Source organism: Halichondria panicea, chromosome 5 (assembly GCF_963675165.1).
Source record: "Halichondria panicea chromosome 5, odHalPani1.1, whole genome shotgun sequence".
NCBI classification, from domain to species: Eukaryota; Metazoa; Porifera; class Demospongiae; order Suberitida; family Halichondriidae; genus Halichondria; species Halichondria panicea.
Genome location: NC_087381.1, coordinates 1,623,360 through 1,640,659, shown reverse-complemented (window position 1 = coordinate 1,640,659; position 17,300 = coordinate 1,623,360). Strand labels below are relative to the sequence as shown.

Genomic DNA, 17,300 nt, shown 5'->3' with positions numbered 1-17,300 from the left:
GTGCTATTAGTGGGCGTGGTGGCAGAGCCAGAACACAAAAGGCTGCCCTATCTCTCTGGTGTGACTAAGAGCATGTCTATACTGCACTGCGCGTACTGAGACTTGAGAGAGATATGTACTGTGCATGGAGGAAGATCAATCAATGTGCTGTGTCTAGGCCTACACAGTGGACTAGGTTAGCAGTAGATGCATGCTCCAAAAGTCGAATTAATGATGTAGACCCGATATCCGTTAAAACTTTGATGTGAAGCTATGTCTACTCTACGTCCTATATTGTGGGCTCATTTATTACATGCATCGTGTTCACCTGAACCGTAATTACCTACCTACTTTGTTCTACCCTTAGATGGAGACGTCTGGCAAGTGATGCTCCGACCAATCAGAGCCTGCCCTCGAGGGCACAGGTGGTTGTCTGCGGTGGAGGAATTGCGGGTGCTTCACTAGCCTACCATCTTCCAAAAGTGGGAATCACGGATGTCATACTACTCGAGCAGGGAAGGTTAGTTTGGTGAGTAATCGATTTCCTGTCCACCCAAAACAAAAATGAAACTTCCTTATTATCTATTATCATCGTGCGGGATTTTCTCGCGGTTCACATATTTTCTCGCGAGAAAATTTACATTTGTTTGTAAAACTTCATTCAAGAGTATATTTAGCACAACCATTCTTTCTTACCACATTCACTCAATTGTTATTTTTCACACCAAAAGTTATCATCATCCGGGATTTTCTCGCGGTTCGCAATTTTTCTCACGAACATTGTTGTGTAAAACTTGATTCAATTTCTTCTCAAAAGTGTCAAGTATTCCTTACCAGTTACCAGAGAAGGTCTGACATGCGTGCACGAATCACTACAAGTTCAGTGCATTGTGGCCAGAAGGTTATCACGTGACAGACCACAATGACATCAATGCACTGATTTTGTAGTGATTTGTGCACGCATGTCGGACCTCCTCTGACCAGTTACCATCACAACCATTCTTACCACATTTACACCAAAAGTCTACTGACCACAATTTATGCACACGCATTTCTGGCTTGCAGATTGAGCTGTGGTACTAGCTGGCACTCTGCCGGGTTGCTAGGCGTCAGCAGGGGCTCGCGAACTCACACCAAGATCTGTCAGATCTCAAACGAGCTCTATATGAACCTGGAAAAGGAGACAGGATTGTCTACTGGTTTGTAACGGTGTACGTACTAGCTCTCTCTGTTTGGTAGATATAATTGCAACCAAAACGATCTTTTTTGAAGACTAAATTTGACTTGCGATGGACATTCACAATTTCGTTAATTATTATTGTGTGTATGATGTGCTACTAGTGGCTGGAGAGTGTACAGCTTGTATCACATCCGGTCCAGTAATTGCACGTCGTCAACGACAGCGTGCAATTACCTGTCAAGTAATTGCACGCTGTCAATGACAACGTGTTGTTTTCAAATAACGGCCGCGGCCAAAATGTTAATAAAATCTGCAGAGAAATTCATCATACACGAAGAAGTCAATAGTGTGGCTACGCCGAGTGCTATTATCCTTGCCAGCGCTTGTTACTCGTGCTATTAATCCCATATTGCACTCGTAGCCATACTACTAATTAATCAGCATTCGACTTTTAATAGGTCACTGCAAATAATACCATATAACGCGAAATTTTCGAGGGGCTTAATTTTTGCCGTTTTAGTGAGTTAGCAATCCTCCACGAAAATTAGGTCCACGAAAATTTCTTAGCTAACGGAAGACACAACGTCATTTAAACAAATAGCGCGAAATTTATTCAACGAAAAATGTTTTTTCCCACGAAACTTAAGTGCCTCAAAGTTTTCGCACTATATATACGGTACGTATTATATATCTGTACGCACACATGTATATAGAAAGGAAACTTGATTCATTGTTCGAGACATTCAACTACGTAAATAGCTGTGTTTCTATAGGTTGTAGAGCTACAGGCAACCTCAACCTTGCCAGAACTAAAGACAAGCTTACTGAGTTCAGAAGAAATGTAGCTGTGGCCAGGTAAAAGCTAGTCTAACTACATCTTTAGAGTCGTGATAACAGCTTTTATAATTATAGTAATGGTCAATCAGAAAGAGTATACGTATATTGTTCTCAGGAGTGTTCATTTAATACAGCGATGACCTACGTATAGCTACTATTTATTGTTTTTTCGACATTTCACAATTGGTATATAATGTCGTGTCGTATTCACAGGAGTTGCGGTGTTATAGAGGCTGAGATAATCTCACCCGAGCAGGCATCAGAACTCTGCCCTATTCTGAAGACAGACGATCTCGCGGTGAGTTTAATTACTGTATGTACTGTATTACTAAAACCAAGTTACCGTATATCTTCTAATTTATTGGACAGCAAAAAATAATTATTTTGGAAATTGTCCAGGTATAATTGGAACAGATTTTTATACAGCATGCGAAGTGTCCGGAATAATTAGAACTGAGCTTGTATTCGGAGCACCTCCTTACTTCGGGGAAATCTGTCAGTTGTCAATGTATCAGAAATCTCAGCTCAAGGCCCATGGCTTCCTTAAAGTTATTATAATGGAGCAAAATCTACTCGATCTAATATTTTGCTGGTGAAAACCTTTGCGAATGAGCCAAGACTTTTTTGACTGGCGTTCTGGCAAGGATCGTGTGTAATTACAGTACTAAGCAATTTTTATTTTTGCCAAGTGATCAATTCAAATACGCATAATTATGTTTAATGCTTGCAAAACATTCTAGTAATTAGTATGGTTTCCTGCCTAATTAAATAATGATTATGAAGATTCGGCAAACCTTGTTATGAATATAGTCACACCAACTTTTTTAAACGCTGTATACGTATAATATAATGAGAGCTAGAGCGGGTGTTCAATATCTGGTAAAGGTCATTAATTCTACATATCATGCTTGACTGCAAATTATTATTATTGATTACCTCATACTCACTCACTCGTGCCTTTAGGGAGCACTATACATTCCAGGGGACCCCTCGATGGGCAACCCTAGTGATCTCATTCAGTCACTGGCCAAGGGGGCCACAATGCAGGGGGTACGGGTTGTGGAGGGTGTGGGCGTGGAACGTGTGGAGGTGGAGAGTGGGCGTGTGAGAGGTGTGCATACCGATCAGGGATACATCGAGTGTGAAACATTCGTCAATTGTGCTGGACAGGTGAGTTGAACTGGTAATTAATTCATCAATCACATGACAAATGATCACCCCCTCATATTTTGAGGCATACACACCTTGCTGTAAACCACACCCAGACTTAGTGTCAGCCCAATGTGACGTCTAATTAATTCACCAATTTTAGTAATCTTCCTACGTACGTACGTCTCTATACATACATGTGGTGTGGTACGTTTTTATTGACCATGGCAGGCAGTGTATATATGCAAAGTTTCAAACACACTGTTTTGTACAGATCTATATAATAGGTCCTGGAGTTCATGTTAAGCCAATTGTTGCCTAGGAACCATTCAAGCTGCAATGTATACATGCATGTATGTAGTCACTTTTGAATCACCATGCACATACACCCTCTCAATTTTAAATAGCTCTGTAATATCAGTGTAGTACTGGATCCACCAGTATCACCATGCAGTATACCATTATACACCTGCAGTGGGCAAGAGACCTAGGGGCACTGTCTGACACCCCCGTGAACATACCCCTTCACTCCACTATGCATTACTACATTATCACCAAACCTCTCGAAGGTATGCCAAACATTAAATTTCTTCTGTACCAGTGTGTCTCTTAATTGTACTGTTACAGTAGATTCCTGCAGCTTACTCTTATTACTGTGCTGTGTCTTGAATCATGAATAGAGAAATCTGCTCAGTACTATAATTATAAGCCATAGCGGGGGGTTGAATAAACTTGTCTAGATATTATACACATTTTCGTAAAAAGATTCTTTGAAAATTGCCATCTATATCACTAATATGGTACTAGAATGTTGTAGTTCTATTTGTATACATGCAAACTAACTCTAAAAAACTACATGTATATACCTAAAGTTTTACATTCCAGTATATTGTGAGTTTAGCACGAGAGTTTTCCGCAATAGAATCCAATACTATCCACCAGCGAACCAACTCGTCCGAAAATACCACGAATGGAACACAGGTGCACAGTGAAGTCACCGCCTCCTTTCCCACCATATGGCCCAAACACTTTTCCCTTGTTTGTGAAAAAGCCGATATTATCAACCAAACGCCCCGTTTTTCCGAATGCTCCGATTATTTTCTCTCCTTTTTCGATGTTGACATTTATGACATTCTTTCCTCCTCCTTTGCCGCCATAGTAACCAGCAGTGTAATCTTTTCCATTTGAGAGTCGATAAGTCACCTGGATGGAATCAACAAGTGATCCCGTACGAAGCACGATCTTTTTGATAGTTGCTTGGCAATCGTCGGGCAGCTCATGGAAAGCACCACCCCCTTTACCACCGTAGAGACCTGTTGGAAAACAGCCAGTGCTCTGACGCTTCCTGCAAAATGTATAATTATAGACATAATCGTAAATTGCTTGTTATATGCAATCCTTCAAGTATAATAATTATTACAGCATCATTTCAAACACATGCAGTTGATAAGGTGGTACATGTATATGCAATATACGCATGCGTAATGCAAAAAAAATACTCTTTTTGTTTGCGGGGAATTCTCAAAATGATTACCTTCTGTTTATGTTCAGTTCACTTAGAATGCTATCGATAGTTGCGTTTGAGGCAGTAGCAGCAATTTCAGTATCCTCCACAAACTCTGTCTGCTTCGAAGAGAATCGCTCCAGGGCCTTTTGTACACTCAGGGGCAGGTGACCATTCACTGTGGTTGCAGCTAGAACTGCAGTCACCAAGACTACAGCACCAAGCTTCATTCTTATTCCGGCAGAGTTTGAGATCAAGCTGTGCAGACTGAATAAATCTGAAATTGTCTTGTCTTTTTTATATACCGTTTCACAAGTTGCTGTACTTTCCCCTAAATTGTATTGTCCCCTAACTTTCAAATGAAAGAATTTACATTTAGTAATTGCTACCGGCTATTTAGTTTAAAGTGTCCTTCACCGACCTATTATCTTAATTGCATGTTTAGGGTTCATAAATAGATGAGTATTTTGCCTGTATGTTTATATACGTACCTTCTGCTTTTATGCATGCTGTTAATGTGCATGTCACATGCACATGACTTGCATGTGTACAATGTTACGTATACAATCTCATGACATAGTTTGCGAATGATTTAGCTAATATACATTACATGTTCTCTATAAGGCTAGGCCTATAAGAATGTCAGAGTTAATCTTCGTTTCAAATACTTCCACAGTAGAACCCAATGCTATCAATCAGACTACCAGATCGTCCGAAAAACCCACGAAGGACGCAGTTGTTAACAGTAAACCTACCACCACCAGTTCCACCGTATGGTCCAAAAATTCTGCCATGGTTTGTAGCAAAACCGATATTATCAAGTAGACTTCCACTTTGACCGAAAACACTGATAATTCTCTCACCACCATTAATATTAATATCCACAACATGTGCCCCTCCACCGTGCCCTCCGCGGTGTCCACCGTAGTGTAATTGGCCATTGGAGAGCTGATACGTCACCTCAATAGAATCCACTAGACTTCCAGAACGGACAATGATTCGTTTGACAAGAGATTGGCAGTTGTCAATGAGCTCATGGAAACCACCACCACCACCACCTCCATATGGTCCAGCGGCATAGCAACCAGTCCCCCTACGCACCCTACCAGAGTTCATATATAACTTCTATTATAGAGACATGTATAATTATATAGGGACAAATGAAGCAGATATATATTATTATATATAAGTGCATACCGAACAACCTCATGGTTTTTTAATACCTTTTGTTTAAGTTCAGCTCTTGTAAGATACTCTGAAGAGTTCCATTAGTCGGAGATGCCACCACACCTCCACTAACGTCATCTCCCTCCGACTCATCTTGCATCAGGGCAATTTTCTGGAACACATCATCTTTCAGAGTGAACCTTGCATGCACTGCACTGGCAGCTAGTACTGCCGTCGCAAAGAGCACAAGATGCAGCTTCATTCTTCACTTCTTAACTGGAACTTCGAACTTCTTGATGTTGATTTTCAAGTTTGATATAGTCGTGCAGTAGCATAGCTCTTTATATACCCTCCTCAAATACACAGAACTCGTGGCCTCCATACCGACTAACTTCACGGATGAAACATAAAATGGACAAGACAAGTGAAAGAATTCTGGTGTACTGGAACATTGTGTCTTGTAGGAAGATAGCAAGTGTGTACACAGGCTGCTCTTGGAAACATTGCTCGGAATCACATGCAAGATGTTGTAGAAAGGATTCAAAAGGCTTCTTTACAAAGTTTATATATCCGTGGTGATTGTTAGCAACCTTACATCATGTATACATGTATATAGCCAAGAGTATTTTGATAGCCACTTTTTGTCACATACTACATGCTTAACATTATCTAAGCTCTCTGCACTACCATTTTCTTGGTAGGTGGGCCACCTAAGGTGGCTGGAGTGAAGTGTATCCAATGTGATTAATGTAATGCAGGCATATAATTTTGCGTATGTGTGTAGTGTGTGTGTTAATTAATGATTACAGTAAAACTTCGATTACCCGGCCCTCCATTATCTGGAACCTCGATTATTCTGCTTGAAAACAGAAAATGGGCGTGTCCCTTAAATGCTCATGCACATTACAGTTGTTACTATGGAGACGGGCCTGCTTATCTTCTGCGCATGCGCAGACAACCATGTGGCACTGCTGTTTATCAATTAAGTGGGTGGATCAAGGTGTGGTTTATTTATTTGATTATCTGGCCTACCTCTGGAAGGTGTTCGGATAATCGAGGTTCCACTGCATTTTTTATGTTCGCTGTGTGTATTTGTCATTTTTCGATTTGCAGGGGTTGATTTCAACATGCCCACGGTCAGAGACAAAGAGGGGACCATGTACATACGAGAGTGGAGTGGCGGGCTACTGGTGGGCTGCTTTGAGACCAACGGCACTCCCATCTTCACCGAGGGAATTCCCAAACCATTCGAGTTCCAACTATTGCCCGAGGATTGGGAGCATATTCGTGAGTGTCTCAAATAGTAGCCGCCCTCATTTGCTGTGTGTTTTAATTCCTGGCTGTCAATTTGTCTTAAATGTGTGTACGTACACATGTATTTTGAACTCATCACCCCCCACCCACCCACACACACACACACACACTACGCCCACACACACTACACAATACCCCACCCCCACAGAGCCACTAATGGACCAGGTACTCAACCGTATCCCGCTAATGGAGAAGGCTGAAATCCGTCAACAGATAAACGGTCCTGAGAGTTTCACACCTGACATGCATGCAATCATGGGGGAAGCCCCTGAGGTAATTGAGTTACATTATTGGACAAAGAAAGTGATAATTTGCTGTACATTCAATAAAGTGTGGTTCAAATCATTTGTATAGATACAGGTAGAACGCCTTTATAACGGGGAACAAAGAATGCATAATTATACAGAGATGGTCTAGCTGTCTTGAGGAGTTAGTTTGTACATAAACTGTTTGTTTGGGACCTGCCCTTTATTTGTTGACGTTTACATGGCCCTATAGTTTCTCAGGGATGGTAACTCAACTGCAAATTTCTGTAAATCAACTTGTGGTAGTTGAAATATGCACATACAATGAGTTTATACTGTGTTCCAGGTTGACAACTACTATGTGTTGGCAGGTCTCAACTCCACTGGTGTAGCTAGTTCTGGAGGATATGGCCACGTACTGTCACAGTGGATTGCTACCGGTGTGTACATGTACATGTATATATACTGACTTCCATGTGTTCCTGTTTACATTGATTGTTACTGTCCGTGTAACTTACAGTCACTGTTTTCATAAAGTGAGATCGGCATATATATGCAATATCACACTACACACACACACACTCACACTAACTTACACTACACACACTCACACTAACTGACACTACACACACTCAGCCCTCACACTACACACACACTACACCCTCACACAACACACACTATACACACACACACACACACGTACTACACCCTCACACAACACACACTTTACAGGAGAACCTCCGATGGATTTATGGGAATATGACATCGCTCGTTTCAGTCCATTCACCTCAAACAAACAATACCTCAAACACCGCTCTAAGGAGGTACTGGGTCGTCACTACGCGATCTCATACCCTGGCTGGGAGCTGGAAAGTGGGCGTGGCATCAAGATGAACCCTATGTACTCTATGCAGGAGGGGATGGGCGCCAGTTGGGGATGCATGGACGGATGGGAGAGGGCCAATTGGTACGGCAAAGGGAAATCAGGTATTATTGTTAGCTGATTATAATTATATGCACTATCCTTCCAAGAAATATTTTCTCTATGGAAAATGTTCTTTCTATTACTTTACTCTCAACCAACTTACGTACTTGCTGCCTTGTATCTATCTCCCTCAAACTAAGCCTGAAGGTGTTCTTAAATTTCTGATAGGGGAACTTAATTATACCATAGGAACTGTAACTGCTCTTCGTGTGATTAAACCAAATGAATTTACTATCAACTTAATTGCTGCCTTGTATCTATATCTCCCTCAAACTTAAAACTCAAGTTTTGTAAATTCCTTTACTTAATTAAATAAATAGGGGGAACTTATAAAATTATCGTAAGAACTGCATTTATTAATAAATGTATGCGCTGGCTGTTTCGACTTATGATTTGATAATTGCTCACTTTAACAGCTGATGAGCGCGTGAACAACAAAACATTCGGGCGGCCAAACTGGTTTGACGACGTGAAGGAGGAGCATCTTGCGTGCAGAAACAGTGTGGCTTTGTTTGATATGAGCACCTTCGCTAAGTTTGAGATTGAGGTGAGTAGAGATAGCGCAAATCCTCGATAAGGCTTTTGAGTCAAAAGTTATTGTTAGAGTTATACGTGCGTACATTGATTATACCTACCTGCTCTCATAGGAAAGAAGTCTTTTCCTGAATAGCTATGCTTTTTATCTTTAACAGCTATTATGTTCGATTTACAACAGTTTATTATTAGAGATGAAGGTACATGTATTTTGCCAATACCATAGCCCATGATCCAAGGCCGGAAAATGACAAATTTTAGCCTCACCAAATTTCGTTGAAATGTCACTTTCTAGGCTTTCAGATATAATGAATTAAAAATATATGGCTGTTGAAAGATGTTCAACGTACTACACCCCAGCCCTCTCCGTTTAATCAATCAATCTTTTCAGCTGCCATAAATTCTGTGGCTCCAATTTCAATGATTAAGTTTCTGAAAGCTTAGAAAGAGACCACTATACACATGTTCTCCCTCTTTCTCATACAGGGCCCAGATGCTGAATCGGCTATGCAGCAGCTGTGCTCCAACAATGTTGCCGTGCCCCCAGGCACTGTGGTCTACACTGGACTACTCAACACTCAAGGAGGCTATCAGACCGACTGTACCGTATCTAGATTATCCGCTGATAAGTACCTCCTCATCGCTCCGTCTGCACAAGTAATGTTGAACTAATTAGGAGAATGTTTTTGAAATTTTTGTATTTATGACTGCAGGTCACCCACGTGGCTAAGTGGGTGAAGAAACACTTACCTTCCACTGTAAGACTGACGGACATTACAGCAAAGTGAGGGCATCAAATATAGCTACATTTCGTTTGCTGGGGTTTTCCGATTCCTAAAATGTTTATAGACGTCTCGTAAGTAAGAATGAATTGTCTTAGCTCGATCTCTAAAAGCAAGTGTCTATATCCGTACCTTTCATGCCTCGATCAGGAGCTATCATACAATGACAATCGGGACGATTATAATTCCCTGCATGAAGTCTTAATTCTGAAATTAGATATGGAAGACGAGCCTAAAATTAATTAATTATCACCTTCCTTCTTTTAGCTACGTACGTATAATGCTTTAAATGCACTTCGTTCTTCAGGTATTCTGTGCTGGCACTGATGGGTCCCAAATCAAGGGAGATGCTTGAGCAAGTCACGAGGGTTCCACTCGACAATCAGCACTTCCCTTTCTCTACTGTTCAGGTAATTTATAAGTGATGCTTTTAAACATGCAGTCACAACTTAAGTTCTCGTAATCCAATTTCTAGGATTTTCTGAAAGCTTAGAAGGACCTTTTTGTTGGATCCAATTTCGGCAAATACCATGCATGGGGTACAGCAAAACACAACATTGAAAATGCATCTTCTAGAAAACAATAGAAAATCAATGACATATTGGATCACCTTAGCTAGTAATTGCTTTAGTCTAGTATATAGTGTGTCATCTACAGACAGCAGTCTGGTGATACAATTTTATCATCACACTCCATCCACCCCCTCCCACAAACACACTCCACCCCCACCCACCCCCCACACACCACCCCCCACACACACCTTCTACCGTACACACTCCACCACCCCACACACACTCCACCCCTCCCCTCTCACACACAGACAATTGATGTCGGGCTGGTTGCTGACGTGCGAGCACTGAGAATGACTTTCATGGGAGAGCTGGGATGGGAGCTCAACATTCCCACTGAGGTCTGTACAATACCACGTACAGTTCCGAGTTATACATGCACACAGCTTATACCACCTCACTTGAAATACAAGTATATAAGTAATTGCTTTAGTCTCGAGCTAGCTAGTGTGTTATCTACAGACAGCAGTCTGGTGATCAATCACACTCCATCCACCCCCTCCCACACACACACTCCACCCCCACCCACCCCCCACACACACCTTCTACCGTACACTGAGGTCTGTACAATACCACGTACAGTTCCGAGTTATACTACCACCTCACTTAAAATGCAATGGAGGAAACATACCTTATTAAGTCAACCACTATAGTGTACACAGTGGAACCACACCGTAGGCACTATGTACACTAGTCTACACACTCGTGGTCAATTAGTGCAGCATGCATTTCTGCAATTGTGTTGATCGAGGTGGAATGTCACTGTGCAATACGTAACTTGATACGATTTGTGTTTACATAACGTTTGTTGGAATTAAGATGCATGTCTTAATTCCACCCGGCCGCCGGCCATTTTTAAAGGCATGCATAATAAAGTTCTTAACTTCCCCACGAAGATTGTGTTGGAAAGTGTCTCTTTTTCTTTAGCTGCATTAGAGCATCAGGGTCAATGGTTGTAGCGCACACTAGTTTGGTACATGTAACGCGGTTTGTGATTTGAGCACCAAGATGCCCGAGCTGTGAGAGAGCTGATCCCGTTTAAACACACGATTTGGTCCCTAGTTTCCAACCCTCTCTGTTCCTCTGTTCTGCTACCAAGAACGCATCTACATGTAATACAAATATCCCGAGAGTGATAACTTATTATGACTGTAAGGTGTCAAAGTGATTATCTAACCGTAATTTACATCTAAGGTGCTTTTGATGCATGTGACATTAGCACAGCTGTTGTTACACAGTTCCTTCTGATTAACACTTCAAAAATGGACACAATTGAAGTGTATTTGAGTTGAGTTTGGAGCCCTGGAAGTTCTATGGTCAATTGTGGCTTCATTTAGGCTTTATGTGGTTGACAAGTATTATCGATCGTTATAATGTGTCCAGCTCAAACTCACAGGGCAATGTGAATGGTAATTTTCTCGACCTTGGTAACTAATTCACGTTGAACTGTTTTATCAAAGTTCCAAAGATCGAGTCGAACAAATGTTAAACACACCAAACATGCTGTTACCTAAGTTTTGCCATAGTTCGAAGCGGTTCGGAAGACATCCTGCATAGAAAATGTTAACTTTTAGCTGGTTGGAGCTTTACACTCCGGTATAACTGCCAGATGGTTATGCATAATGGTCATTGTATCACATTCCGTAGTATTACAGTATCAGACAGACAGGATGTGTCAAATGAAATTCATTGTTCTACCATAGTACCTTACCATATCGGTTGAACTGTACCTTTTCATGGAGTAGTCTCGGGATCATCCCGTTTAACATGTACAAGTATCAATCTCTATAATTATGGTGAACATGTCCCTGTTCCATACAATGAATCCAAACTGTCGATCTCCATTCCATACAGTGCTCCCAGTCTGTGTTGGAGACCCTCCTCTCAGTTGGACGAGACTACAGCCTGAAAATGGGTGGGGCTTATGCAGTGGACAGCCTCCGTATAGAGAAGGGGTATCGCCATTGGAGCCATGAGATGGACACTGAAACGTCACCTTGGGAGGCTCGACTTGGCTTCACTGTCGACCTTAACAAGGTATACATAATTATTTATACATATATACATGGTATCGATCCTTTAAACAGATTTAAAGTTAGCCATTACCGTAATTATAAAACAATGTCCTACGTAGGTGTCATGCACTCAGCAAAACCTTCTTTAATTCACTTTAGTTACAACGTAACTTCATTCAACCACGTTCCAATGATAATAATTGAAATACAATGTTGACACAACATCTTAACGTAGACGCTACAATAATATTACCTATACATGTTTTTGTATAGGATACATGTAGCTATAGGCTAATTCATGTATAGTTTTATAATCGTTTGGTCTTTATTCAAAATCTGGTAGCAACAAATTTGTTATTTGTGGGACACACCTCAGTACTGGACTTAAACCAGGTCTTTCCCTCGTTCGGCACATCATTCCCGGCCCACACTCGATATCGTCACATGACATCGGGTTGCTTGTAGGTCGTAACTCACACTTGCTCAAAATATACTGTCGACATTTCAGATTGTCCTCAGGGCATCTCGCTGGACGGACCATCTCGACGCAATCTCTGTTTGAAAGACACTGTTTGGTATCACATGTAGTTACGGCACATCGGTCGGTGACATCATTATCCTTCCACGTAAAGACGGCATCACAAAGTATAGCTGTACAATCGGCGTTTAGAAATCTTGAACACTCTGCTTCAAGGCATGGATTACAATCTCCTGATCCAGATTCTGATTGCCCGTTAATGGAGGCTAGAATAGATAACAAGAAGATAGAAGCACAGATCTTTGAGAGAAGCATTTTGCATGCAATCTAGAACTTCTTCTTGTAAAAAAAAAAAAAAATAGGCGACCTTTTATGATAAGTGAGAGGTTAGAGTGATCTTTTATAGAACATGCATGTGTGGTGCATGACTGCATACTACTGTGCGTACTACTGTGTACTTAATTGTCATTATGATATAATAGTTAGTCATGATGATAATAAGCCACTCTATAATTCAATTGCTAGTTTTTCGCATACGTAGTTACGGCATATGGCGAGTGGGTGTTAGCTTTGTTATGAATCTCATTAATTTCAAATTTCAAACTGGATTGCGCATGCACACTTGGTCTGTACTACTGAAAATTCTCTATCAAAAATATATGCTAGTGGATAATTGGAGTGATTGGTAAACAGTTTGCTTCCTCCACAAGAAATACTGGTGGACACTTCGTATGAATAAAAAAAAAAGGCCCTGACCAGTCATCTGTTATGACCTCAAGTGTGTACATGTAAGTTAGTTGGGCGTGGCCCCACCCTGGACGCAAACGTAGGGTTGGGCACCACTGCAATGTCAGGTTTGTTCCACGGTACTTAGCTTTAGGGAGTGGCTAAGCATGAATACGATTAATTCCAAGTGGGCGGTAACCGCAAAGCTCAGTTAGAATGCTACTGCAGGAGTCACTTTTGCATACCACTAGCTCTAACTGACCTGGCGTGTTCCTGGATCAAGCTGGCTTGTCTACTATTGTTGCATTTTGAAGAGAATGACTAGTTACTGACTCGTTCATTAATGAGCCACGCCTTCACACTTGAACTCTGCAATCTGATTGGGCTGCAAATTTTCTGCAGCAGGAACAAACCTGACATTGCAGTGGTGCCCAACCCTACGTTCACGTCCAGGGTGGGGCCACGCCCAACTACACTGTAAGTATCTAGTTAGGACAAGCAAAGCGAGTCGCTACCTAGTGCATGCTCAGCATTGTAATTTTGTCTGTATAATTATATATGCAAGAGTAGATAAGAGTAGGAGTGTTGAACTGCTTGAGCTCATCGCTGTTCAATTTAATAGTGTTGTTGCAGAGGAGGCACGACATCCGCGAGTCAAAGGAAGTGTTTTAGACTCACATTGCTTAGGTCAAAGTTCAATTGCGTGTTACCTGCCAAACACAAGCACTGGGCTATTTTTAGCTGCCAAGAGTCTGATTTGTGTGCACTGTTTGATCTAGGTTATAGCTATTAGCTTAATTGTTTCAGCTTCAGAATCTTCAGGAGGGATGCCTGGAGTTGCTATGAGTATCACTTCGTTTGATGTGCTATTGAACTTTGATCAGGATATAATAAGGAATATGGGTCTTTAAGACTCGCGGATGTCGTACCTCCTCTGGTGTTGTTGAGTGAACTGTGGTCTGTGGTTTGTAGCACTTGCCCTGCATGTGTGCAACGTACAGCATGTGCGAGGTTTCTCGGATTTGTTGCTTGACTAACAAAATTAGTATTTACTACTATGTCAGTAATGGCGCATAGTTAGACAAATGCTGTTCAACACTCTTACTCTTATCTACTCTTTATAATTATATTATCATGGACGATCACGATATGTGTACTTGTGCAATATAAGCTAGCTACATTGTGTACATAATTATACAGCTGAGACGGGACAACGAAGCCACAGGCATACACGCCTGCAGCAGGTCAGAACGGACAAATAGACCTGCACTATAACTATAAACCATAACTTCAACCAATCGTTCATTAGGAAGAGTACACAACTCCAATAGACTGTACACAGGAGGCATTCTGCCTGACCTATATACCTTAAGGTTGGTATTATTGGCGGGTACTAATTTTAGCGGTTTGCTGAGATACTGCATTTGGCGGGTACTAATTTTAGCGATTTGAATCAATATTACTCTCTAATTGTACGTAATGCTGACGTGTTTGTATTATTAGCGAGTGGTTGATTTAGCGAAAAAATGTCAATTCGCTAAATTCGCTAAAATAACAACCCGTTAATAATACCGACCTTAAGGTATACGTATGTCACAAAAACTCACATTTTAACCACATGCACATGCAACCACTTTAGGTACAAGGCGCTAACAATAACAATGCTGATAATCACCTATCATCACTTCATTGCAAATTTACGGTTTATACAACAACATGTGGTTGTGACGTAGGTTGGACAAATGCCTAAGTGGAGTTGCTTACTCTTCCTAATGAACTCTTGCTTCAACTAATATATAAATGTTATTAAAGTACAGTGTTGACACAATAATTATTTCAATGTAGACGATACAATAATAGTGGCCTATTATAGGCGTAGCTACGTAGTTAGGCTAACTCGTTAAACTTTTGTGTAACAATTGTTCAATCATCATCTGGTAGCAACAAATTTGTTTTCTGTGGCACACACCTCAGCACTGGTCTAAAACCAGCTGGTCTGTCTCTTCTTTGGCACGTCATGCCCACCCCACACTCGATATCGTCACATGACAGCGGGTGGCTTGGAGGTCGTAGCTCACACCTGCTTATAATAAACTGTCGACATTTCGAATTGTTCTCAGGGCATCTCGCTGGACGAACCGCCTCGACGCAATCTCTGTTCGAAGGACACTCACGGGTTTCACATGTAGTTACGGCACATCGGTCGGTGACATCATTATCCCTCCACGTAAAGACGGCTTCACAAAGTACAGCTGTACAATCGGCGTTTAGATATCTTGGACACTCTACTTCAAGGCATGGATTACAATCTCCTGATCCAGATCCTGATTGCCCGTTAATGGAGACTAGAATAGATAACAAAAAGATAGAAGCACAGATCTTTGAGAGAAGCATTTTGCATGCAGTCAACTTTTTTAACTTCTCTAGATTGTACTTAGGAGCTTTTTGTTCATGTGTACTAAGGTCCCTTTTATTGTACCTAGAACAGTGGGTGCATGACTATACTGTGTTAATTTGCCATACGATTATGGTAAACGGAATTTCTTTTGTCCCTTCACACAAGAAAGATTTGTGATAGTTCAGGCACATCTGTTGTGACCTCAAGTGTGCAAATATCTTGTCAGCAACTGATTAATGTTATAAGCATGTGCTTTCACGCATGCCATGGTGGACATCACATGCATGTGTTTGCATGCATGCCATGGTGGACATCACATGCATGTGTTTGCATGCATGCCATGGTGGACATCATGCACGTGCATGGTACGTGTCCATGCATGCTTGCTTTGTTGTATACCATGAAATTTTTAACTGAGCAATAAAGCTTTGTGATTATTATGTGTTCAGTATAAGTAACTATATAATTATGCCATGTATACATTTTGACCGTGGGAACCTAACAACAGCATGTAATATGAGGGATCTGATTTTTAAATTGTAATAGGTCTGTTTGTATTGGTGTTATCACACAAACTGTCACAACTTTCTTTCATGTACAGTGACTGCATTATCCACACATTAATTTGCTGTGTTCCAAAAAGTGTCTGTAGCTATGCATGTATATACAAATGCTTCAGTATATAGACACTATAATAGGCAACCTGACTAACAAGTATAAAATTATAGTGACATTTTTTCGTCGACAACCTGCAGGGTGATTTCATCGGTCGCCAAGCACTATTGGAACAGAGGGAAAGAGGAGTAAGAAAATCTCTAGTTTCTTTCACCGTCGATATACCAGCTGATCGAGACGTACTTCCCTGGGGCAGTGAGTTGATTTATCGAAATGGAGAATACGTTGGTTACGCTACATCAGCTTCATACGGATACTCTATCGGCAGCCCGGTTGTCATGGGGTTTGTGGAGGCACCAAAGGGGGTGAAGAAGATCACGACAGAGTACATCAAGAGCGGGCATTACACGGTGGAAATTGATGGACAAAGATACCCCGCTAAAATTAGCCTGCAGCCACTCTATGATCCAAAATCTGCACGTGTGCAAATGTAAACTAAGCTAGTACTTGTCAGATAATTTAAAATTAAATTATTATAGGTAAGAAAATTTTGTTTTTGTACATGTGTGTGTTGAGATTGCATTGACTACTTTTTCTAACTTTGTCATTGACTACCGTATTACTAGAATGTTTTGCGAGCATCATTATTTTGATCAATTCACATATATATAAATAAAACCACAAAGCCTAAAATTGGTAGGTATAATTACACACGATCCTTGCCAGAACGCTATAATAGCAAAGGGTCAATTTTTCTGCTGATTTGACTCGATCATTCGCAAAGGTTTTTCATCTGCAAAATATTCTAGTAATACGGTAACAG

General features: G+C 41.0%; 2 protein-coding genes across 3 annotated transcripts; one reads left to right on the top strand and one right to left on the bottom strand.

Moving 5' to 3' along the window:
- The first annotated feature begins 14 nt into the window (after positions 1-14).
- LOC135336446 (pyruvate dehydrogenase phosphatase regulatory subunit, mitochondrial-like) lies at positions 15-17,138 on the top strand. Of its 2 annotated transcripts, XM_064532242.1 has the most exons (18): positions 15-175; positions 347-499; positions 1,045-1,178; positions 1,933-2,014; positions 2,210-2,294; positions 2,960-3,166; positions 3,621-3,714; positions 6,930-7,103; positions 7,279-7,403; positions 7,722-7,815; positions 8,108-8,362; positions 8,777-8,907; positions 9,381-9,551; positions 9,608-9,678; positions 9,984-10,086; positions 10,497-10,586; positions 12,100-12,282; positions 16,618-17,138. In XM_064532242.1, exons 1-18 carry the CDS (start codon positions 114-116, stop codon positions 16,969-16,971), a joined length of 2,568 nt encoding a protein of 855 aa, XP_064388312.1. In that variant the 5' UTR covers positions 15-113; the 3' UTR covers positions 16,972-17,138. The 2 variants fall into 2 exon arrangements, with proteins under 2 accessions (XP_064388312.1, XP_064388313.1); XM_064532243.1 differs by lacking the exon at positions 15-175 and having other exon boundaries at positions 366-508.
- Positions 3,898-6,147, bottom strand: LOC135336602 (uncharacterized). Its single transcript, XM_064532468.1, has 3 exons — positions 5,873-6,147; positions 4,680-5,751; positions 3,898-4,490 (listed from the first exon to the last, which is right to left on the bottom strand). The coding sequence occupies exons 2-3, from the start codon at positions 4,877-4,879 to the stop codon at positions 4,043-4,045; spliced, it is 648 nt and encodes a 215-aa protein (XP_064388538.1). The 5' UTR covers positions 4,880-5,751; positions 5,873-6,147; the 3' UTR covers positions 3,898-4,042.
- Positions 17,139-17,300: the final 162 nt, after the last annotated feature.

Bases quoted from the DNA above. Each gene is read 5' to 3' on its own strand.
- LOC135336446 (XM_064532242.1), top strand. From the start codon at position 114: ATGTACTGTGCATGGAGGAAGATCAATCAATGTGCTGTGTCTAGGCCT. The intron at 8,363-8,776 runs GTATTATTGTTA...TCACTTTAACAG, and splicing joins GTACGGCAAAGGGAAATCAG to CTGATGAGCGCGTGAACAAC. The intron at 9,679-9,983 runs GTGAGGGCATCA...TTCGTTCTTCAG, and splicing joins CTGACGGACATTACAGCAAA to GTATTCTGTGCTGGCACTGA.
- LOC135336602 (XM_064532468.1), bottom strand. From the start codon at position 4,879: ATGAAGCTTGGTGCTGTAGTCTTGGTGACTGCAGTTCTAGCTGCAACC. The intron at 4,491-4,679 runs GTAATCATTTTG...TACATTTTGCAG, and splicing joins GAACTGAACATAAACAGAAG to GAAGCGTCAGAGCACTGGCT.